Source organism: Prionailurus viverrinus, chromosome D2, assembly GCF_022837055.1.
Source record: "Prionailurus viverrinus isolate Anna chromosome D2, UM_Priviv_1.0, whole genome shotgun sequence".
Taxonomy (NCBI): domain Eukaryota; kingdom Metazoa; phylum Chordata; class Mammalia; order Carnivora; family Felidae; genus Prionailurus; species Prionailurus viverrinus.
In genome coordinates, this window is record NC_062571.1 from 29,439,921 (window position 1) to 29,465,785 (window position 25,865).

The 25,865-nt window shown below is 38.2% G+C and overlaps 1 protein-coding gene across 1 annotated transcript in view; it reads right to left on the reverse strand.

Moving 5' to 3' along the window:
* Window positions 1-25,865, reverse strand: part of CTNNA3 (catenin alpha 3) — a 1,798,979-nt gene that overhangs the window by 1,672,700 nt on the left and 100,414 nt on the right. Inside the window, exon 4 of the mRNA XM_047826392.1 lies at window positions 696-888. Within this exon, the coding sequence (XP_047682348.1) occupies window positions 696-888 (193 nt within the window). The remainder of the gene's footprint in view (window positions 1-695; window positions 889-25,865) is intronic.

The following is a 25,865-nucleotide window of genomic DNA, read 5'->3' on the forward strand; positions in this document are numbered from 1 at the left end:
TGAACATGAATATTTAAGTTTTCTTATCCTCTCAAGATAGTTTCTTGCAGCAAGCTGATATATAAATAAGGCAGTTCTTTTAAAAAGAGTCTGCAAATGAGACTTACATTCATTATGAAATTGTTGTATTATCATATGTAAGTAAATACATCAAAACATGACATGTACACTTTCATTTTATAATATTCATATAGCAGCAACATGAGTTATGCATAGTTTATGCAAAGCATTTCTTTTTAAGTTTAGAAAATCTAAACCTCTAGAAAATGAAAAAATAAAAAATGTACTTCTGAGTAGTCAGGTCTGTAACTTAATACCTCTAACTATTAACAAGGAACTTTATAATTAATTTATGTATGGACAAACACATCTTCAGCTTCATTAGTCATATGTCGTTATATTCTATGACAAAAAAGGATACACTTCTCTTTGCTTACTATGGATAAACTATGGCATGTGAGGGGAAGAACTTGCCTGCAGGGACTCAACAATTCAAGGGAAGAACCAGAAGTAAGTAGTACTCTGAGTCTTAGAGCTGACTAATAAGCCACTCAGCTTCCCACAGCCAGCTCCTCAGAGCTCTACAGATAGACTAATAAACTCAAATCAACAAAACAAAATGCTCACAAATCTAATTCCGTAACTAACACCCTAAGGATATACAGTTTGCTCCTGACCAGGACTAGAGTACTCACTTTCTTTGCGTACTTCCTCAAGTACAGTAGTAAGCTCTTCCTTTAAAACTGTGGCTTCCTGGGCAATCTTCTCTCCCTTGTCTAATAAATTCCAAGTCGCTTCCTCCACAGAAGCTAGAAGGACTCTGGCTCTTTTTGAACGTCCTTTTTTCCTGTTAGAAGGATTCTGGGGACAATTTACAAGTGTAGTAACCTAAAATTGGAAAAACACAAGCCACTCATTAGACAAACTGTGAAAACACAGTCCTGGGACATCACAGCCCAAAACAAAAGGAAGTATTTCATAGTAACACGATTTATTCCCAGTACTATTGGTACACCCTCATAAGTCAAGTCAATGAACCAAGACCAACATTATCAGCCACTATGGAATTTTCAACTAAAGATAAAAAGGAACAAAGGAAGGAGGTAGGAAGGGAGAGAGAAAGGGCAGGAAGAAGGAAGAGCCACAGAGATTGAAACTTACCAAGTTTTACTATGGAAACAATGCAATATATATATTATATATATGTGTAAATATTCATATATAATAATTATTTATATCACTTTGTAGCCAGCAATCTGTATTAAGAAAGGCAAAATAATCATAATTAAGTCAGTAAAGCATTAGTCTATTTAGGCTGAGAATAGACATTATTAATGTTGAGAGGGCACAGAACCACTCTGAAATATAAAACACTGGTTATCTCAGGGGGACCAAATTCAAATAATTACATATTGGCCCTTTGTAACCTCTCTTACCTGTCCCATACAGTCTCCCCTAATTCAGTAGGCCTCTCAAACAGGTCTTACCCAAAGTCACCTATCAAGAGGCCTTTCTTGACTACCCCATCCCCACCCTCTCTCACTCTATCCCTTCATCCCACTTTATATTTCCTCAAAACACTTACAGGGCCTGACTTTTTTTGTTTATATGTTAATTTCATGCTTCTAATACTAAAAAGTAAATTCCATGAAAGCAAAAAATGTGTCTTTTCTCCAGCACCCAGAACAATACACAAAGTAAGTGCTCAATAAATATTTGTTATATAAATGGCTTAAAGAATGGGGTCATTGAAAAGAAGGGATTTTTTTAAAAAAAAAGTTTAATTAAATTCAAGTTAGTTAACATACAGTGTAGTATTGGTTTTAGGAGTAGAATTTAGTGATTCATCACTTACATATAACACCCAGTGCTCATCCCAACAAGTGCCCTCCTTAATGCCCATCGCCCATTTGCCCCTTCCCCCCAACCACCTCCCTTCCAGTAACCCTCAGTGTGTTCTCTGTATTTAAGAAGCTCTTATGTTTTGCCTCTCTCTCCACCTCTGTTTTTATCTTATTTTATTTTTCCTTCCCTTCCCCTATGTTCATCTGTTTTGTTTCTAAATTTCACAGTGAGTGAAATCATATATTTGTCTTTCTCTGACTTATTTCACTTGGCATAATACACTCTAGTCCCACTCACGTTGTTGCAAATGGCAAGATTTCATTCTTTTTGGTCACCAAGTAATATTCCATTCTATACATATATATATACCACATCTTCTTTATCCATTCATTAGTCGATGGATATTTAGGCTCTTTCCATAATATGGCTATTGGTGATAACGCTGCTATAAACATTGCCGTGCATGTGTCCCTTTGAATCAGCATTTTTGTATCCTTTTGGATAAATACCTAACAGTGCAATTGCTGGGTTGTAGGGTAGTTCTATTTTTAATTTTTTGAGGAACCTCCATACTATTTTCCAGAGTGGCTATACCAATTTGCATTCCCACCAACAATGCAAAAGTGTTCCCCTTCCTCCGCATCCTCGCCAACATCTGTTGTTTCCTGAGTTGTTAATTTTAGCCATTCTGACAGGTGTGAGGTGGTGTCTCATTGTGGTTAGAGATAGAAATTAAGCAACTGTATTTGGAAGCAAAACCTCATACAAAATTACATTGTAAAAAATACCCATTTCTTAATTAAGTCTTGGATACCAATAATAAATTTATTTAACATTTTTATAAGCAAAGCTGGAAGATCCCCATTGTAGATGAAGGAAAAAAACACGTCTTTTCAGTATTTAAAATAGAAGACCTGGGGGTATCTGGGTGGCTCAGTCGGTTAAGCATAGGACTTCAGCTCAGGTCATGATCTCATGGCACAGGGGTTTGAGCCCCACGTTGGGCTCTGTGCTGACAGCTCAGAGTCTGAAGCCTGCTTAAGATTCTGTCTCCCTCTCTCTCTGCCCCTCCCCCACTCGTGCTCTGTCTCTCTTGCTCTCAAAAATAAATAAACATTAAAAAAATTTTAAATAAGTAAAATAAATTAGAAGACCTGAAATTCCTATGGAAAACTAGAATCCTGCATATCATCAAACAGTCAAGGCTTAAAACAATCATGCACCACATCTTTGAGAACAGACTATACATCACCTTCCTGTTCTGCAGCCCCTAAAGGTTTGGCTTGTTTATTGCTTATGGAGCATGACATATCTGCTTATTTATTATGTCTGGACACAGTTTTTTAGCTAGGAACTGAGAAAGAACTTACAAGCTATGGGGGAAATACGTAGATGAAAATAATTTTTGTCTGCCCTTTCAATTCTCCTCCATCCAATAGACCTATTGCTATATTCTAATTTGCTTTATTCTCATGTCTACAACCCAGAGTGCAGTGCCTTTGTTTCCTCTCTTGGAAAATGAGATCATGTTACCTATAAGACTGTGTGAAGGTTAAATACGTAAAATGTCTTGTAAAATGCATAACATGACTCAAATATTGGTTGATATTTAATGTACATTTTCTAGTCCATTCCCCACATGGATATAGAAAATCTGTTATGGGATCCTAGTCAGAGGTGTTCTCTTGGGGCTACCCTCATCTTGCTCTAAGGGGGTCCCGTGTGCTAAATGTGATGAAGTCAGTTAACAAAGCACCTCCTATATGCTTTGCAAGCAGCCAAATAGGGCCACATGTCTTTATCATGCATAGATGATAAAGATGATAATATGCCTGAATTATTACATGGATTTTCACATACTCCAAAACACAAATATCTCACTACTGTCAGCCTAATTTATACATCAAGAATTAAAAGATATTTGTCCAGATTAAGACAAATTATAGCACCTAGTTTAAATCTTTGTGTAAAATGAAGAATGAGTATCATTGTCTAAATGTTCCTTCAGAATGTATTTTAAGTGCCACAATTCACAACGCTTCCCACTGAACATTCCTCTATTATTGTTCAGATCCTCCCTGCGCCAAATGTTTTCCATAGAATAGCCTGAGCTTTGAAATTAAAATGAGCATTCCAGAAATGCTTTGTTCCTTATAATAAATGCCAAAGAACTGTGAAAAGAACATTGTATAAGAACATTGTGCTTCCATCAAAATAAATGCAATTGCAACCTGCAAGCTATCCACATTTACCAATCATTTATACCTATGTCTTCTTCTGAAATACCCCAATATAGTTATTTAACACTGATTAAATTAAAGTCAAGTGACACTTTCAATGATTCACTTTATTTCAGAGAGTAAAGATGGCTTGGTAATCCTGGGGGGGGGGGGGGGGGGGAGGGTGGATAAAGAAAATGAAATCTTTTTTTTTTTTAAACTAACTTATCTTACAGGATCTAACCAACTTCCTCCAGTAACTGTGACTCAGGATGACAGATGACTCTCACTAAAAGTTGCGAGTGCATTTGTTATTTGAAAAAGTCTCCCATCTCTTGAAGGAGTATCAGTAAAAATTAGTTTTCAGGTTATTCTATAAAATAATTCCTGTTTCCCCATTTTCTTTTTCAGTCAAAATCAGTTATATTTTTATAGGCAACACAAAAACTTTAGTTGGAACTTACAGCAAAGATGATTGTAATGTAAATCCTAGCTTATGTCTTATTAACCTTTCTTTTTGTCACTAGTGTACAACTCTCCCCATTCTTCCTTTCTGTGACCTTAGGTGGTCCCTCTCAAACAAAAAAGCTTTGGCTCTCCAAGCTCTCTGAGAGCTTGGGTTCACTTGCTTTTCTTCAGTATGTAAATCTGAGCTAGGTTACAGACACACCTTCATACATACATGTGGGAATGAGCTCACCAGGTATATATTTAATGTTTTGTAATACCTATATACTAAAATTTATAGTACCAAAAAAAGGGTTTTCTAATCTTTCCTAATTCTGGTATGTTTCTCTGGGTGCTCCAAAGATACTGAAAATTACACTGAGATGCTTAGTGAACCAAGCCATCAACTGTCATTATATATAGAGCAACACTAGTGCATAATAGGAGCATTGCAGAATATGGTGAGGTTTCATTTACTTTGATGTGTTGCATTAGTGCAACAATGGCTTTAGTACTTCAGATACTAGCTTTGTAGAAAATCTTCTCTAAATGCCCACTTGCTTTAATACATTTATATTCTATAACCATGTTCTTTCCTAATCTATTTTTTTAATTCTACTATCATTGTAGTATAAAAAGGCCATGTTAACAGCCATCTCTTTTCTTGTTTGTTAGCTAAAACACTTTGAATTTTAACCTTCTTCCAATAGCTTCAAGGGCTACTTTTGCTTCCTTGAGTTAATTTTAATGTGTGAAATAAAATAGAAGACACTTAAACCATGTTAATTAGCTAAAAATTTCAAACAGAGTTCTGAAAGAAAGTAAAGGTTAAAAATATAAAATTGTTGTATACAACTGTCTATAGTAAAACCAGTGATCTTTTAAAGAAAAAGATATCATCTACTCTTGGGAAGGAGAGGATCCCTTCTTCAAGTTACCGGTAATTTCAACTGTTCTTTATTTCTTACCAAAAACAACCTTCACCATGTTAACAAAAGCACTGTGGAGGACTGAAGTATTGGAAATCCAGCAAATGTATACCACTCAACTGGCATTTAACATTACCCCTAAACCAACTACAATCTTCTTTTAGATCATCTCAGCCAATAAACACTTATTGAGCACATATTATGTTCAAAACAATACCCCAGACATTTAGAAAATAAAGATGAGTAAGCTCCAGTATGGTGATGAGAGATACACAACTAGATGCAATATAACAGGCAGAATGTAACTGTGTAGGCTTACAAACAAAAAAAAAGAGAGTGCTGAAGAGATTGCAAACATTCACAAGGATTAAATAGGGCTTCCAAGAAGAGCCTTTAAGAACAGACAGTTTTCTACCAGGACAGATGGTGGGTAAGAAAGCCAAGTAAAGGGAACCAGGTACAAAGGTACTGTGGAGTAAAAACAAGTCCTCCTCCATCTGTATTTCTTACCTCAGTGACTAGTACTTCTAAACTGAGACAGAAATCCAGAGGCCATCTGGGATATTCCCTCCCTCTTACCTCCTCTCTAGGTACTTTAAACTGTCTCTTTAAAAGCTTTAGTTTCTGGCACATCCTCTTCAACCCAGGACCACTGCTTCTCATAGCTGCTCTCTGGATTACTGCCCTACCCTACATTCCCTCCAAGCTATCCTCTGTGAAACAGAAACATGGCCTCAATTTCTACTCTATCTTCTGCTATCCTGTCTTCTACTCTATCATTACAAGAAGTATATCCATCAATTCTGGCCCTCATCACATCTCCATACCCATCCCACACTTCCATAGTGCCATCTCTCTGCAACGCAAATCTGAAATACTTGTACCAGCTTAAAACTCTCCAATGGTTCCTGACTGCCCATAAGAGTCCAAAGCATGGTTTGGATAAAGTCTAAAGCATGGCTTATGAGGTAATTTATGATCTCATTTCTGACTAAATGTTCAGTCTCATTTTCTACTTGTGGAGTTTGCCACAAACTACTTATTAGGCCCAGAAAAAGAAATGTTTGGCATCCTCAACCTGGAATATCACCCTCCCCACACAGCCCCTTGTATGTACCTCTCACACCACTCATTACAGCATTTTGTAATTAGCTATTATTACCATCTCCCTAGCTTTACCATGAACTCGATGAGGGCAGAGACCATGTTTGATTCATCCTGAAAACCCAGAGCTAGCACACTGAAAATAATAAGTGATGATTTACTTAATGAAAAGATGAATGAAACTCTAGATTTTAGAGAAGAGCCATAATGTTGAGTGATTTCTTCAGTTACAAAGACAGCTGGTAGCTAAGCCAAAATTAAATTTTAATTATCAGTGATACAACTTAGTTTTCATCAAAAGGAATTCCTTAATGAAGGATATTCTGTCATTTCCCATGTCTACTATCATAGGAAGGCAAGTCTCCATTCCTATAGTTTATCTGAAGTCTGATCAGTTCAGAGTGATCTAGAATCAAGTACATATTTATATTAAGTCTTGTCTTTTTGTAGCCAAAAAGAAAAAAAAAGACAGCTTACATCATTCATTTTCAAACTATAAGTAAAAAAAGCAGGCACATTATTTTTATTACTGATTTTCACTTTTTAACCCTTATATTAGTTTGCCATGTCTGCCTATAGACCTTCTCTAGAGTGGGTGACTTAAACAACAAAAACTTATTTTCTCACAGTTCTGGAGACTGGAAGTCCAATATCAAAGTGTCAACAGGGTCAGTTTCTTCTAAGGCCTCTCTCATTGGCTTGCAAATAACTACATTCTCACTGTGACATGGTTTTTCTCTGTGTGCATGCACCCCTGGTATCTCTCTCTCTGCACATCCTAATCTCCTATTATCAGGACACCAGTCATACTGGATTAGGGCCCACCCTAAAGACCTCATTTTAACTTAAATACCACTTTAAAGGCCCTATCTCCAAATACAGTCACAATCTGTGGTGCTAAAGACTAGGACTTCACCATTTGAATTTGAGAGGGATACAATTCAGCCTATAACAATCCTCACCACTAATGACACAGAAAATATAAAACAACCATCATCTTTTAAAATATAATTTAGAGTTCTATTTGCTTGTTAGATTAACAACACTGCTAGCCAAGCTATTACTTGGAGCTATTGAGGGATGATAACAAAACACATGTAGATAGATCCCTCTCCAATTCTACCAGCCTTCTGGGCCATGCAGATGGCATAACAAAGCAAAGAGATTTACATGTCAAATACAAACAGCTGTAGCTAAATGTTCTAATCCAGAAAGTACATTTATTCCTGGAAAAAATATGAACTTAAACACAACCAGGAAAAGACCACACGCTGACACTAATATCAAATGTTAGTTTCTTCCAGTTTTTACTTAGCTACTTGGCACCCAAAAACAAACAAAAACAAAAAACAAAAAACAAAAAAACAAATCTAGACCCCACATTTCATTTATTCAAAAAATATTGGTGCACCTGCACTTCACCGAAGGACATGTCAGTGACCCTCCTCCTACTGAGAAGAGACAGAGAATAAACAAATATATACATAACTGTGTAACATAATACTGAGTATTGATATGTGCTATGAAAAAAGTAAAGAGGGGAAGAGAGTAGATATGTGATGAGGAAGGGCTGGTTAGATGTGGTATCTTAGGAGGTCTCTCTGATCAGGTAAGAAGGACTCCAAGGAAGTAGGGGAGTAGGACGTTTGAATATTTGGAGGAAAATATTCCAAACAGAGGAAACACCAAGTACAAAGGTTCCAAAACAGAAGCTTGATTAGTTTGTTCCAAGAGCAGCAGGAAGGCCAGAGTACCTACAGTAGAGTGAGGTGAGAACATAAGAGATGAAGTCAGGCTGGCATTGAGGCACCAAGTTGTACAGGCCTTATAGATAACCATCAACACTAGAAATTCTATTCTTGTGATCAGGAGCTACTGAAGGTTTTAGAACAAGAAAGGAACAAGAACTGACCTAAAATTTAAAAGGACCCATTCTGGCTACTCAAGAGAATAGACTGGGGATTAGACAGGGATCAAGGAAGAGGGGTGAGAAATGGAAGACAGAAAAAGTTAGGAGACTGTTGCAGTAGCCCAAGAAACCACATTGGCTTGTTCCAGGGAACGTTGGTGGAGTTGTTGAGAAGTGGAAGAATTCTGGTAATTCTGGGGGCGCCTGGGTGGCGCAGTCGGTTAAGCGTCCGACTTCAGCCAGGTCACGATCTCGCGGTCCGTGAGTTTGAGCCCCGCGTCAGGCTCTGGGCTGATGGCTCAGAGCCTGGAGCCTGTTTCCGATTCTGTGTCTCCCTCTCTCTCTGCCCCTCCCCCATTCATGCTCTGTCTCTCTCTGTCCCAAAAATAAATAAACGTTGAAAAAAAAAAAAATTTTAAAAAAAAAAAAAAAAAAAAAAGAATTCTGGTAATTCTGGTGAGTCAACAAGGTTTGCTGATAGATTGAATGTGGATTATTAAAGAAACAAGAATGACTCTATGGTATATGGCCTAATCAGTTGGGTATATGGAGGTAATATTTACTTAAGGAGACATAAGAAGGAAGAAGATCAAGAGTTGAACTTTAGGCATGTTAAGATTGCCTATTAGAGTTTCTAAGTTAGAGACTAGTATACAATTCAGGAGTTGAGAAAGGTAAGAGCTGGAAGTATGTTTCTTATAGCTTACATTCTCATTGTAATTATTCATATATCAATGGTTTACTGGTCTTACTAAAATTTCAAAGATGTTTGAGAACAGTATTTTTTTGAAGTCATGAGACTGGATGATATTTCCCAAAAACAAAGTAGAGCTGAGAAGTTACATGACTGAGCTCTAGGCACCCCAACCTTTATAGGTAGTATCTTTAGGCAACCCAACCATTAACCTATTAATCATAGGATATGTAGCTTTTGCCATTTTGAATGTGACTATTATTTAGAAAAGATACTAGTCGAGGCACCTGGGTGGCTCAGTCAGTTAGGCCTCTAACTCTTGATTTTGGTTCAAGTCATGATCTCATGTTGTGAGATAAAGCCCCGGGTCAGGCTCCACAAGTATGGAGCCTGCTTGGAATTCTCCTCTCACTCTCCCTCTACCCTTCTCCCCTGCTTTCTCTCTCTCTCTCTCTCTCTCTCTCTCTCTCTCTAATTAATTAATTAAAAGATACTTGTTTTACACAGAGCAATAATTCAGACACAAATTTAGGCTTTGGTAAAATGTAATCTTAATCATTCTCCAAATAAATGTTTCCAAAAATGTGGTGAAAAACCATCAAAATACTGAATTGAGCGAACTAAGGGGAAATTATATTCATGTTGTTATTTATAGATAAAGCAAGCATTAATCTTTCTGATGAATCAATAACCAGTAGTTTATAGTGAAGTAGTGATTCAAAGAGGTGCTAAGCAAAAAAAAAAAAGGACAATTATTTTCCATCAATAACCACTAACTGCTTGAAGGAAATAAAATAAGTGAACAATCCAATCAAGACCAACCTGGCCCTAAAATAAAGAATGGGTTTTCTTTACATGTAGCAGTTAAGTTGTGTTCACATGGTCCACACAGTCCATCATTCCACCTCTAGGAGTGATTGATGATGGGGTATGGTTATGACCCCTAATTCTGTGTCTCAGCTTTGTTTAATAAACATTTATAACCCTATCAACAACAAAGTTAAATAAATTATGCCATATGTTTTGCCAACACATTCTTATAAAACTTTACTACATTTTACTCCCACTATCTGTTGTCAGATTCTTCCTTCCCCATCTTCCCTAGACCAGGAGACTTACTGCTTTTCTCTTCAAACACAAAACTTCTTATTGAAAATATCCAGGGGAAATATACCTGCTAATCATGTCTGAATAAGAGACAACAAACAATAGGAAAGACCATAGTGATTTGATTTGTAGAGCTCGATGGTCAAAATTCTAAAGCAATGCAAATGTGGTTTGACTAGAGACCATAAGTGATTTAAATGTTGATGTTCATTTTAAAATTGATTATGCACAGCAAAGGAAGCCATCAACAAAATAAAAGACAACCTACTAAATGGAAGAAAATATTTGCAAATCATATATCTAATAAGGGGTTAATATCCAAAATAAATAAAGAACCCCTACAACTCAACAGCAAAAAAACAACTCAATTAAAAATGGGCAGAGGACCTAAACATATACTTTCCCAAAAAAAGACATACAGATAACCAACAGCTACATGAAAAGGTGCTCAATGTCACTAATTATCAGAGTAATGCAAATCAAAACCACAATGAGGTATCACCTCACACATGTTAGAATCATCATTATCAAAAAGATAGGAAATAGTAAGCTTTGGTGAGGACGTGACAAAAGGGAATGTCTGTGCAATGTTGGTGGAAATATGAATGATGCAGCCACTAGGGAAAACAATATGGAGGTTCCTCAAAAAATTAAAAACACAACTATATGACTCAGCAATTCAGCTTCTGGGTATTTGTTAGAAGAAAATGAAAACACTAACTCAGAAAAATACATGCATCCCATGTTCACTGCAGCAGTACTTACAACAGCCAAGATATGGAAACAACCTAAGTGCCCAATGACCAATGAATGGATAAAGAAAATGTGGTATACATATACAGTGGAATATTATTCAGCCATAAAAAATAAAATTTTGACATTTGTAACAATATGGATGGAACCAGAGGGCAATATTGTAAGAGAAATAAGTCAGACAAAGACAAATACCACATGATCTCACATGTGGAATCTAAAAACTAAACAAAAACAAAAAAACAAAAACAGTTCACAGATACAGAGAACACACTGGTGGTTGTCAGAGGCAGGGAAGCAGAAGGTTAGGTGAAATGGGTAAAAGGGGTCAAAAGGTACAAACTTTCAGTTATAAAATAAATAAGCGCTACAGAGATACAACGTACAGCATGTTGACTATAGTTAATAATACTGTACTGCGTATTTGAAAGTTGCTGAGGGTGCCCGGGTGGCTCAGTTGATTAAGCGTCCAACTTTATCTCAGGTCATGCTCTCAAGGCTGCTGAGTTTAAGCTCCCTGTTGGGCTCTATGCTGACAGCTCAGAGTCTGGAACCTGCTTCAGATTCTTTGTATCCCTCTCTCTCTCTGCCCCTCCCCCACTCATGCTCTGTCTCTCTGTCTCTCAATAACTAATAAACGTTTAAAAATAAAAGAAAGAAGGTTGCTGAGAGAGTAGATCTTACAAGTCCTCATCACAGAGGAGAAGAGGCCAAGATGGTGGAGCAGCATGGAAGGTTTTTTTGCCTCTCTCTTCCCTGAAATGCAGCTAGATCAACACCAAACCATCTTGCACACCTAGAAACCTGATCTGAGGATTAACAGAACAATCTACACAACTTGAACCACAGAACTCAGCAGGTATGTGGTGCAGAGAGGTGAACTGAGGGAGAGAGAACCTGCATAGGGTAGGAAGCTGTTTCTGCTTGCAGAGAGGATGGAGACAGGGGGAAAAATACAGGAAAAGCACTCCCCCTGAAAGCAGCTGGAGAGAAAGAGAAAGATTGGAAACACCCATAAGGGACTCAACAAGAAAGGGAGAAAGGAGAAAGGACAGGGTTTAAATACCATTAAGACTCAATAAACAGGGGAGCGCAGAGTCTGCAACTCCACAGTTCAATACCTGGTGGAGCTCTGGTGGGAAGGGCAAATACCCAGGAGCAGACAGCAAGGTCTGAAGGCTTCTCAGGCCACACAGGGAGGGAGTTCCCTGTTAAGAGGACATTTTTGGTAGAGGCTGTGAGGCCTCCCCACAGGCAAAGTTCCCAGCGAACCCTGGAGAACAGCTATGTTTGCTACTGTTGGAACAAGGACATTAGGGGTAAAGCCTGTAACAGATGTGTGTTGTGATTTACCATAATCCCTGAAATGCTGCTGCTACACGAGCCCAAGAACTTTTTCTGGGGCAGACTAGCACCCAGCCACAGTCTCTGGGCATCTGCAGCAGCAGAATTGCACAAACGTTCCTGGGGGCAGTCCAGCACCCAGTCATTGCTCCAGGAGACCCTCCCCTAGAAGGTTGGAATGGGTCAAAGCCACAGGATCCTCAGAAGTGAGGAGTTTGGAAACATAGCTCCATCTGAGATAAAACTCGAGAGTTAGGTGCTTCCTGGCAGGCTGAGGGCTTTGTCAGGGATAGTATAGAAGCAGGAAGTAGATGGAAGTCGAAGAAAAAGGAGGGGTGCGTGATTGCTAGTTGGCAAGAGCACACAGTTCTGAGCACAGAGACTGGGTAGCTGGTCACCAACACATAAAAAAATGCTAAACATCACTCATCATCAGAGAAATACAAATCAAAACCACCATGAGATACCACCTCACACCTGTCAGAATGGCTAACATTAACAACTCAGGCAACACCAGACGTTGGCGAGGATGTGGAGAAAGAGGATGGATCTCTTTTGCATTATTGGTGGGAATGCAAACTGGTGCATCCACTCTGGAAAACAGTATGTAGGTTCCTCAAAAAATTAAAAATAGAACTACCCTCCAACCCAGCAATTGCACTACTAGGTATTCATCTAAGGGATACAGGTGTGCTGTTTCAAAGGGGCACATGCATCCCAATGTTTATAGTAGTGCTATCAACAATAGCCAAAATATGGAAGAGCCCAAATGTCCATCAACGAATGGATGGATAAAGAAGATGTGGTGTGTGTGTGTGTGTGTGTGTGTGTGTACACACACACAATGGAGTATTACTCGGCAATAAAAAAAGAATGAGGGGTGCCTGGGTGGCTCAGTTGGTTGAGCGTCCAACTTCAGCTCAAGTCATAATCTCACAGTCTGTGATTTCGAGCCCCATGTCGGGCTCTGTGCTGTCAGTTCAGAGCCTGAAGCCTGCTTCAGATTCCGTGTCTCCCTCTCTCTCTGCCCCTCCCCCACTCACGCTCTGTCTCTATCAAAAAATTAATAAACGTTTAAAAAAAGAATGAAATTTTGCCAATTGCAACTACATGGATGGAACTAGGGGGTATTTTATGCTAAGCGAAATTAGTCAGAGAAGAACAAGTATCATATGACTTCACACACATGAGTAATTTAAGCTACAAACAGATGAACATAAGGGAAGGGAAGCAAAAATAATATAAAAACAGGGAAGGGGACAAAACATAAGAGACTTTAAATATAGAGAACAAACAGAGGGTTCCTGGAGGCGTTGTGGGTAGGGGGGATGGGCTAAATGGCTAAGGGGCATTAAGGAAGACACGTGCTGGAATGAGCACCGGGTGTTATACATCTGGGATGAATCACTGGAATCTACTCCTGAAATGATTATTGCACTGTATACTAACTAACTTGGGCGTAAATTTAAAAATAAATAAATAAATAAAAATTTTCAAAAAAAGTAATGCAGAAAAAAAAAACTACCTGTTATGTTAAAAGATTATTTCACAAATTTGCTCAAGTAGAATGGTGAGCATGCAATTTATGTTCACTAAAGCAATCCTTCATTATTTTTTTCTTCTTCGTAAAGAAAGTGTCAGTAGGTCCCCACAACTTGAGGGCTAGATATTGGTCTTCAGTCATAGCCTTGGCAGCGGCTCCATTTGTACTGTTCATCTCTTTTATATAGAATGTGAATTTAATGAGAATGTTCATTTTCAGAATAAAAATCACTATGATGCCAAAAAAAATTTCTCATCCAAAAAAATAAAATCTGTAACTTATATATATGGTAATGGATGCTAATTAGACTTATTGTGGTGATTATTTCACAATATATACAAATTGATTCATTATGTTGTACACCTGAAACTAATAATGTTATATGTCAATTATACTTCAACTTAAAAATAATAAAATAAAATAAAATTGCTTAGGTTTTTTTCACCTTATTTGTCAGCATTAACATTATATCAATAAACCTATTATTGCCTCATTTTTTGTAAAACTTAAATATTATTCATGAATTTTGAATCTTATTGGCCATCACTTGATCTTGATGCCCCAAAGTCTCATCTTAATAACATTAGGATATTACCATAGTTCCTTAATTCTAAAACACTATTAATTACAACAAATACCATCTATTGCTTCTTTTCAGAATGTAAGTATAGATAATATTTTGTCAATATTGGAGCATTCAAATTCAAGGCTGAGCTGTGAGGCCTATTATTCCAGGAATACAGAGAGTAAGACAGAACAAAAATACCATTAATCAATTGTCAATAACCTTCAACAAAGCAGGAAAGAATACGCAATGGAAAATAAGAGTCTCTTCCACAAACAGTGTTGGGAAAACTGGCTGGCAACATGCAGAAGAATGAAATTGAACTTATTTCTTCCACCATATGTAAAAACAAATTCAAAATGCATTTAAGACCAGGGGCACCTGGGTGGCTCAGTCAGTTAAGTATCTGACTTCAGCTCAGGTCATGATCTCATGGTCCGTGAGTTCAAGCCCTGCGTCAGGCTCTGTGCTGACAGTCCAGAGCCTGGAGCCTGCTTCGGATTCTGTGTCTCCATCTCTGCCCCTCCCCCGCTCATGCCTCTGTCTCTCTCTCTCTCTCTCTCTCTCTCTCTCTCTCTCTTTCTCTCAAAAAAAAGTAAATAGACATTTTTAAAAAATGCATTTAAGACCTAAATGAGGGGCGCCTGGGTGGCGCAGTCGGTTAAGCGTCCGACTTCAGCCAGGTCACGATCTCGCGGTCCGTGAGTTCGAGCCCCGCGTCGGGCTCTGGGCTGATGGCTCAGAGCCTGGAGCCTGTTTCCGATTCTGTGTCTCCCTCTCTCTCTGCCCCTCCCCCGTTCATGCTCTGTCTCTCTCTGTCCCAAAAATAAATAAACGTTGAAAAAAAAAATTTTTTTTAAAAAGACCTAAATGATGTGCAGCAGGAAACCATCAAAAATCCTAGAGAACACAGGCAGCAACCTCTTTGACCTCAGACATAGCAAATTCTTACTACACACATTGCCAGAGGCAAGGGAAGCAAAAGCAAAAATAAACTTTTGGGATTTCACCAAGTTAAAAAGCTTCTGAAGCAAAGGAAACAATCAAAGGCAGCCTACAGAATGGGAGAAGATATTTGCAAACAACATATTTCAGAAAAGGTTAATCTCCAAAATCTATAAAGAACTTATCAAACTCAACACCCAAATAACAAATAGTCCAGTTAACAAATGGGCAGAAGACATGAATGGACATTTTTCCAAGGAAGACATCCAGATGGCTCATGAAAAGACACTCAACATCACTCATCATCAGGGACACATAAGTTAAAACCACGATGAGATACCACTTCATACCAATCAGAATTGCTAAAATTAACAACACAAGAAACAACAGACGTTGGCAAGGATGCAGAGAAAGGGGAACCCTGTTGTACTGTTGGTAGCAATGCAAACTGGTGCAGCCACTCTGGAAAATAGTATGGAGGCTCCTCAAAAAGTTAAAATTAGAACTACCCTATGATCCAGCATTTGCACTACTAGGTATTTACCCAAAGGATACAAAAGTACAAATTCAAAGGGGCACATGCACCCAATTTTTATACCAGCATTATCAACAATAGCCAAACTATGAAGAAAGCCCAATGTCCATCGACTGATGAATGGATATAGAAGAGGTGAGGTAAATAGATATATAGATATATAGATATACACACACATGAATATATACATATACGTGTACATATATACAATGGAATATTACTCAGCCATCAAAAAGAATGAAATCCTGCCAAACAACGTGAATGGAGCTAGAATTTATTAGGCTAAGCAAAATAAATCAATCAGAGAAAGAAAAATACTGTACGATATCACTCATAGGTGAAATTTAAAAAACAAAACAGATGAATATATGGTAAGCAGGGGAGAAAGAGAAGAGAGGGAGATAAACCATAAGAAACTCTTAATGACAGAGAACAAACTAAGGGTTGATGAAGAAAGGTGATGGGAAATGGGTTAGATGGGTGATGGGCATTAAGAAGGACACTTGTGATGAGCATTGGATCTTGTATATAAGTGATGAATCACTGAGTTCTACCATTGAAGCCAATATTGCACTGTATATAAACTAACCAAAATTTAAATTTAAAAAATTTATATATATACACATATATATGTATGTATACGTATATAACATATATATGTATATAACATATATATACACATATATGTGTGTATATACGTATATATTTACATATATATACATATACATATATATATATATGAACAAAAATACCATTAATCAGGTTTGAGTTCAAAGCTGATTCTCTTGAGATTTTAAGAAAAAAATAGTTGTGGAAGGCATTAATGAAAAAGAAAATAATTTTCTACATTATTTTGGCTCCTCTTTAGCAAAGGCTAGATCTGATAGACTAGATCATAGAGTTTTACGAAGCAGATCTGGTCAGATAAAGAAAAAAAGCAGGGAAGCTCCCCTCACCTACCCCAAGAGACTCGTGGAAGAAAAGGCTGACAGATAAGAAAGACAGGTAAGATACATGTCCTTATTTCCCCTGTCTGAGGTTCACTCAGACTGGGGAGCTGCATTAGCATGATTGAGGGGAAATACTGAAAACAGAAAGCCTTGGTTCCATTTATCTTTGGAACTCTGGAAGAAAACAGCTTCATAAGCTGCTCTGCACAAACTTTGGAGTTGCCACAGTGACATCTTGGCATCACAGTGTTATTATAAGTAGGAGGAAGGGAAGCTTAGCTTTCCTAAAGTCAGTCCTGATTGCTGTGAGACATGGATAAGACCCATACCATCCTAGATACCATAAAGGACATAAAAATGTGGCTGTGTTAAAGACTGGTGGGCCTGCCCTGAGCCCACCATGGTGAGAAACAAGGTGATCCTACAGCATAGGCTGAGAAGTAGACAGATAATGCCAAACACTTGACAGAGGATGTATCTGGGATTTAAGGGTCTGAAGCACTATCAGGGGCCAAGCATCCTGAGAGAACTATGGACTCTAACCAAGATGAAAAAGAACAGGCCACAAATTCTATCAGCTATGGACTATATAGGAAATACAGAGACACCCAGTCACCACTGGGTGTCTGGTCACCAGTGGGACTGGTCACCAGTCCAGAAAGCATCCCAGACCAGCCATTCTGCAGCAATAGCCACTACATGTACAAAGGTCCATCTCCCACTCCCATAGGATCACATAAGCAACACTCCCATCCAACCACCTATTTCTGATCACTATATCTAAAGAAATTGAGGGACTGTGCCCTAAAATCATCAAAAAGGAAAACTACATTAAATGCTCATATTCGTTATAAGATATATCATAATTTCAGAAATGTTAAAAATACAGGTGGAGAATGTTGGAAAATGTGTCTAAACGACAGTATCTTGCTTTATCATGGGTTGAGAATGCAAACTGTTTCCTAAAAGAAAAAACGCAGGGGCATCTGGCTGGCTTAGTCAGAGGAGTATGGGACTCTTTGATTTCAGGGTCGTGAGTTTAAACCCCACATTGGGTATAGAGATTATAAATAAATAAACTTTACAAAATGTTAAAAGAAAAAACTCATCTGAAAAATCACAAACCACATTTGTTAAGCCTTAGTTTATACAGCATTGTACTGTACATACTATATATATCCAAATTTCTAGCTATATCAAGGTTAAATAACTTTTCCAAAGGTAAAAATTATTTCTAGATTATAAAAAACCGTGTCCTGGTTCCAAACATCCTAAAGAGAATCCCTAGCTCTTGAAAATCTTGTTTCTCAGGTCATGGTTTCTAGTGCCCCAAAGCCATTTCTGGGTATCATAGAATCCCTTGACATAGACTGACCACAGGCTTAGTCAGGGTGTGGGAGGGGCAGATCCTCCTCCAAAAAAAAAAAAAAAATGTGCAGGTCTCTCACAACAGGACAATCACCCCTGGGCAGCCCCTTCAGAACAGAACAACAATCAGAGTTCAGAAATTCCTGGTGACCTCACCACTCTGCCCCAGCATAAGGGTGTATATAAGGATGTATATAAGGATGCCCCAGCATGAGGATGTAAGGTAGTGGTTTCCAACTCTGCCAACACAATGTTGCAATTTAAAAGTTAAAATTTACAGTCTCCACCACCACCTTCTCAAACTTGAATGTGATACAAATCAACTGGGATCTTATTACACCATAGATTCTGATTCAGGGGGTCCAGGGTAGGGCATAAGGGACTTCATTTTTCAGGAGTTCCTAAGTGAGCATGATGCTATAAGTCCATGGACAACACTTCGGAGGCAGCAAGGTCTTACTCCAGTGGCTGTATAATACAATCACCTGGGAGGCTTTATAAAAACACTTTTTTTTAATGTTTATTTTTGAGAGAGAGAGAGAGACAGAGCACGCATGGGGGAAGGGGCAGAGAGAGAGGGAGACACAGAATCCAAAGCAGGCTCTAGGCTCTGAGCTCTTAGCACAGAGCCCTACGTGGGGCTCAAAGCCAAACCGTGAGATCATGACCTGAGCAGGAGTCAGACGCTTAACTGACTGAGCAACCCAAGCGCCCCAAGGGAAGCTTTTTAAAAATACTGTTAACAGGGTCCTACTCAAGATTCTGATTTAATCGGCCTTAGCTGTGGCCTGGGTAGCAGGATGTTTGTAAGTTCCTTACACAACGCCTTCATATAGCTGAAAGTTGAAAAGCCCTGGTGCAGATGATTATAAACGTACATGTGATAGGACACCACACCACAATTTCAGACTTGTGCATTATGAATCTCTTTCCTCACAGCAATTCCACCCCAAATGGGGTCCACCAAAAACAAGATGCCATGGGTAGTCAAAAAACTTAGAGTCCACCATAACCTAATCCATACATGGATCCATAATGCTATCTAGTAGTGGACTGCTGAGTAAGGGAGAGCTACAGAACATGGATCCAAGACCTCTCAATAACAGTAGTTTTCCTAGAGCCGCTGCTAACAGTCCTACTGGGACCTAGGAGAGCTAACTGAGCACATTACAGAGAGTTGATAAGGTTACCCTCAGGAATTCCTTATAAATTTATCCCAGATGAGCACCACCAAAATCCATTAAAAAGACAGGGAATGAGCCCTATACTAGAGCAAGCCTTGGGCCAAGAGGCAGAATCAGGTTCACTACTGGCTGATATAAAGGCCAGCATAGCATTTCTCACATTGTAATTACCTGGAAGCTTTTAAAATTACTTCTTGGTCCTACTCCCAAAGATTCTGATTTCATTGGTTTCCTGTGTGGCCTGGACATCAGGATTTTTTAAAGCTCCCCAGATAATTTTAATGTGCAGCCAGGATTGAAAACCACTGGACTAACAGGATGTCAATACAAATGGGAATTTTCTCAACTGCTTAGTTAGCACTCTTCTCCCAAGTAAGGCTCTTGTATCTCTCACAGGGCTTGGCCACAAATCACTCCATCATAATTTATGTCACAGGAACTCTCAACTGTGTATGGGATACTGCCCATTTCTTACCCTTCTTTAATCAGTAAATATAGATTATCTCCATGAGAAAATTGTCAGTGTAGAGCAGGGGCCTGCAAATTAGGCATCCAGGGCAAAATCTAGTCACTTGCCTATTTTGTAAATAAAGTTGTATTGGAACACAGCCATATTTTATTATAAACATCCATTTGTTTACGTATTGTCTATGGCTGCTTTCAAATTACAATGGCAAAGTAATTGCAATAGAGACCCTATGACTGTCAAAGCTGAACTATTCACTCTCTGGACCTGTACAGAAAAAGTTTGCATAGAGTTGTCAAGCTATAGATGCTGGGTATTCTGAAATAGTCCAGGAATGTCTGTGAAGGGTAGAATCACACTTAAAGCAGTGAAAATGATGACATCTGGGGAGATATGGACTCCTATCCCTTCAACCAGCTGAACCAGAATTTCTCCCATCAATCTAGCATTTTCCACTAAAAAGGCAGATGGGTGTGGGCTTATCAGTCTATATCACCTGGCTGCCTATGGAACCCATTTATAAGAAAAAGACCTTATTCCACAACTAAGTTAGAAGTGGATACCTGTGAGATCAGTCTGAATGTGCAGAGGAAAAGAGCTGTGATTAAAAGATAAAGTAACAACAGAAGTGGAATGGACTGGGGTGGTCAGAGAAACAAGAACAACATGGCAGCAACACTAGAGTGAGTGGAAAGAAAATCAGAGCCTGACAGAATAAAAGGTCTAGGAAGCAAGTGAGTAGAGGTGAAAATATGCTGAGACTGACATCTGCTCACAGCTAATCTCAGAGCTACCAAATTCTGGTGGTGGGAGCAATCCTTATATATTCAGCCATGCACAATTCCTCATGCTATTTTAATCAATTAGCTATTAGTTTTTCTTATCCTTATTTTAATTTAAAATTTTTTAATGTTTATTTATTTTAGAGAGAGAGACAGAGCGTGAGTTGGGGAGGTGCAGAAAGAGAGGGAGACACAGAATCCAAAGCAGGCTCCAAGCTCTGAGCTGTCAGCACAAAGCCCAATGCAGGGCTCAACCCACAGCCTGATGTGGGGCTGACTCAAGCCAAAGTCAGACACTTAACTGACTAAGCCAGCCAGGTGCCCCATCCTTATTTTAATTTAAAGAGTGGCTTCCTACTCTGGAAAACAGTGTCCTCAGAAAATTAAAAATAGATCTACCCTATGACCTAGCAATAGCACTGCTAGGAATTTACCCAAGGGATACAGGAGTACTGATGCATAGGGGCACTTGTACCCCAATGTTTATAGCAGCACTCTCAACAATAGCCAAATTATGGAAAGAGCCTAAATGTCCATCAACTGATGAATGGATCAAGAAATTGTGGTTTAGATACACAATGGAGTACTACGTGGCAATGAGAAAGAATGAAATATGGCCCTTTGTAGCAACATGGATGGAACTGGAGAGTGTTATGCTAAGTGAAATAAGCCATACAGAGAAAGACAGATACCACATGGTTTCACTCTTATGTGGATCCTGAGAAACTTAACAGAAACCCATGGAGGAGGGGAAGGAAAAAAAAAAAAGAGGTGAGAGTGGAAGAGAGCCAAATCATAAGAGACTCTTAAAAACTGAGAACAAACTGAGGCTTGATGGGGGGTGGGAGGGAGAGGAGGGTGGGTGATGGGTATTGAGGAGGGCACCTTTTGGGATGAGCACTGGGTGTTGTATGGAAACCAATTTGACAATAAACTTCATATATTGAAAAAAATAAAAATAAAGAGTGGCTTTCTTTTTCTCAACTATAGAAATACCATAGAGATAACATCTTTATACTTACTAAGCCTTGAACCTGTAAGTGTTTAAAAGACATTCATTAACGAACTTCTAAGGTAACTTGTTGAAGTTAGAGTCAAAACCCCAATATTTGCATATAAAGTAATCTACAAGAACACTATATGCATGCAGACCTGTCTTTAAGATTTCCTTGGAATCTTCAAGATTAATTCTGACATAAATTCTATTGATAGAATAATCAGCAAAGCTACCAAAAAGAAGCTTGGTGATAAAACCAAGGAAACCTAAGCAAACAGCATCACACTCATTCAAAATGACGTACTGAAATGACAGAAAACCACCACAAACAAATGGAAGTTGAATTCTTTTCTGAAAGAATCAAAGGAAATTACATTCTAGGAGGCTAAGAAGCCAAAGCATGTCTTCTCCCAGCTACATAGAAATCAATCAGATCTGTCTATAGAATAGTAAGAAAAGAACCCTTTGGATATCTAAACATCTAATTGCTTTTTTCTTTTCTTTCTCTTGGCTGAAGGAGAGGAGAAAGAAATTCTGTTGATAGTAGGGTGTGACAGACGGGTTCTGCATAGAAGCCAGGAAAGAAAGAAAAACATGGTACTTGGAGGAGTAAGAATTCACCATCCAGGCACTTGGATTGGGATTTACACTAACAAGGAGAGGGGAGAGATTGGAGAAGAAGCTGAAAGGAGTTTTTTCATAACGAATTTTGTGTGGCTTTAGGTCACAAAAATTGCTTCACTGGGGCCCATGTGACAGCATACTTGGGAAGGGAGGCATTCTCCCCTCTCCTGTAGGAGCCCAGTGCCATTCTGCCACCTTGAGAACTGGCAGCTTTGGAGGAATTGGGACATGGCTACCTTGGCACGTCATTCCCAGACTCACAATGGCCATCATTGACAGTGAATCATCAACAAGACAAAGCTAAACGAAATGGGAAAACACAGCAGACAGTTTTGGAAGCAAAAGTGACTCATACCTCAGAGACTCCAAATTTTAGAGATGAGAAGAAAAACAAAGGAGAGACTTTGCAGGAAAATGTCCATCCTAACACAGGTAACGAGGAAAATTATAGGAACCCTGGATTGCTGCTACTAATGGAACTTCTTTTGAAGTTGCAGACACTTCTTTTGAACTTTTCAGAACTTTCAGATGAGGAGGTAGGAAGCCAGGGAATCAGATCACATAAGGAAGAAAAGTATCTGGCCTATATGCCCAATGCTCAAGGGAACTGGAAACAGGCCCCACAGAGGCTAGAGTATAATTCTGAGACTAGAATGTGGTTTAGAAACTGGAAGAATACATTAAAACACTGGTAAATAGGTATTTTCACTGTCCCTCAATAGCAGGAGTTTGTGGATCTGAATTTGAAAACTGCTCCACTAGAACTCTCCTCCCTGTCTCTACTCCTTTCTTTAGTTTTGTACATGATGAAACTGTTTAACCCCAGATACTAACTGCTTAACTCCTCAGTATGTAGTCAATTCCCCAAAAAGAGGATGGTGATAGAACCTATTCACCATCTTCTCCCAAAGGCAAAGCTCGTATGCCAGATCGCCTCATAGGCTTCTTGCCAACAAATAACTGTCAATAAGTCAGCTGCCCACCAAAAAAGGAACCTCTAAGAAGAATGCAATTTGGAAGATAATAGTTACTGGAGATTTTCACAATATTGCCATTCTCCTGAGCACAGGATAGGATCATACATCCAGTATCCACAATGACCACATTACTTGCTTTGTCAAAAGCAATATGAGTGAAACTGACATATATCACACCTGGGTGGACACTTTAGGAGACTTTAGGAGACTTTGCGTGATTCATCATGTTCTCTTTCCCTGTTACAATACTGGAAGTAAATACAGATATGAAGCCGGGTCTCTGGGTGCTGGTACTAAGTAGAGACATCCTGCTAACTTACAATGGACATGTAGCATAAGCACAAAATGAACTTTTATTAAGCCTCAGAAATATGGGATTTGGCTTATCATAGCAAAATCTAGCTTATGCTGACCAATAAGAGTTGGCAGATATTCTTAAATTAGACCCAATGAATATTATTGAGTATATGAAACCATCCCCAAGGGACTTCCAGAAATAGATGGAGACACTATGCAAGTAGAAGCCAAGGAAAGGCCAACAGAAGGTCCTACAAGAGTTAGGAATAGAGCCAGAGAAATAATGTTTATTACTATTGATTTAACTCTGTATTTACCTCTTGAAAACATAGGATATATACACATCATAAGATATACTTGAACCTTTACCCAAAAAAAACTTTGTACAAGATAACACGTTATACAAAGTTTGCTAATGTTTTTATCTTAAAAGATTTTGAGTAAGTCAGTTCTTTAAGTTCACTTTCAACATGAATCTGACACATAGCAAATTATATTTTGTGGCAAATAAGATTATAGACAGTTCCATTATGTAATGACTGTAGCATGATCTAGCAACTTTTATCTCCTTCAAAGAGTATACGACATACAGATGTAAATTCTTTTAATCACAATTGTGCATAAATAGACTTTCTGCACTGCACTGCCTAATTTGGATCTTGAAAGTGATAAAGTGCAGATGCCTACAGTTGCAATCATAAAAATGTAATTCCTGAGAAAAAAATTATTTCTGATACATTTGAGGAATTTATTACAGAGGGATGCAACTGTTTAAGTTATAACACAGAAAAAATGAAAGCAACTGATTGAAATATATCCTAGACAGAACATCCCTGTAAAATGACCTAGTAATTTACCTGTACCCAAGAGAAAAAAAAGTAGATTAAAGATAAATCAAGTTTGGTGGGGAACACTCTGATAACTATAAAAAGAGCAGAATAAAGATTTATGAATAAATGAATAGAAGCCAGAGTGACATAATAGTATCTATGACCAATTACTCCAAAAATTAAAATGTGATTTTGACTTTGAGTTATATACAAAGCTGGCAAGTAATTTCTGTGAAACCTTGAAAGCAAAGTAATATAACATTAAGATAAATAATCAGTAAAAGTGAGGATTTTTTAATGGGGTTACTACATTGATAACTTTATCTGGTGGCACTATGAGCTTAAAGATCATGAACTTCTTTTGGAATGTTTTCCAGTATAACCAGAGACAATATTACATACTTAAACCAAGTAAGTATTTCAAATTAAATACTCGTTGAAAAAAAAGTCAATACTACCCAAGGCAATCTACATATTCAATGCAATCCCTATCAAAATAACACCAACATTCTTCACAGAACTAGAACAAACAATCCAAAAATTTGTATGGAACCAGAAAAGATCCCAAATAGCCAAAGCCAATTCTGAAAAAGAAAACGAAAGTTGGAGGCATCACAATTCCAGACTTCAAGATGTATTACAAAGCTGTAATCATCAAGACAGTATGGTACTGACACAAAAACAGACACTTAGATCAATGGAACAGAATAGAGAACCCAGAAATGGACCCACAAACATATGGCCATCTAATCTTTGACAAAGCAGGAAAGAGTATCAAATGGAATAAAGACAGTCTCTTCAGCAAATGGGAAAACTGGACAGCAACATGAAGAAAAATGAACCTGGACCACTTTGTTACACCATACACAAAAATAAACTCCATACACAAAAATAAATTCAAATGGATTAAAGACCTAAATGTAAGGCAGGAAGCCATCAAAACCCTCATGGAGAAAGCAGGCAAAACCTCTCTGACCTTAGCCACAGCAACTTCTTACTTAACGTGTCTCCGGAAGCAAGGGAAATAAAGGCAAAAACAAACTACTGGGACCTCATCAAGATAAAAAGCTTCTGGACAAAGAGAGAAATAATCATCAAAACTAAAAGGCAATCAATGGAATGAAAGAAGATATTTGCAAATGGTATATCAGACAAAGGGCTAGTATCCAAAATCTATAAGGAACTTATCAAACTCAACACCCAAAAAACAAATAATGCAATGAAGAAATGGGCAAAAGACATGAATAGACACTTCTCCAAAGAAGACATCTAGATGGCTAACAGACACATGAAAAAAATGCTCAACATCACTTATCATCAGGGAAATACAAATAAAAACCACAATGAGATATCACCTCACACCTGTTAAAATGGCTAAAATTAACAACTCAGGCAACGACAGATGTTGGCAAGGATGCGGAGAAAGAAGAACCCTTTTTCACTGCTGGTGG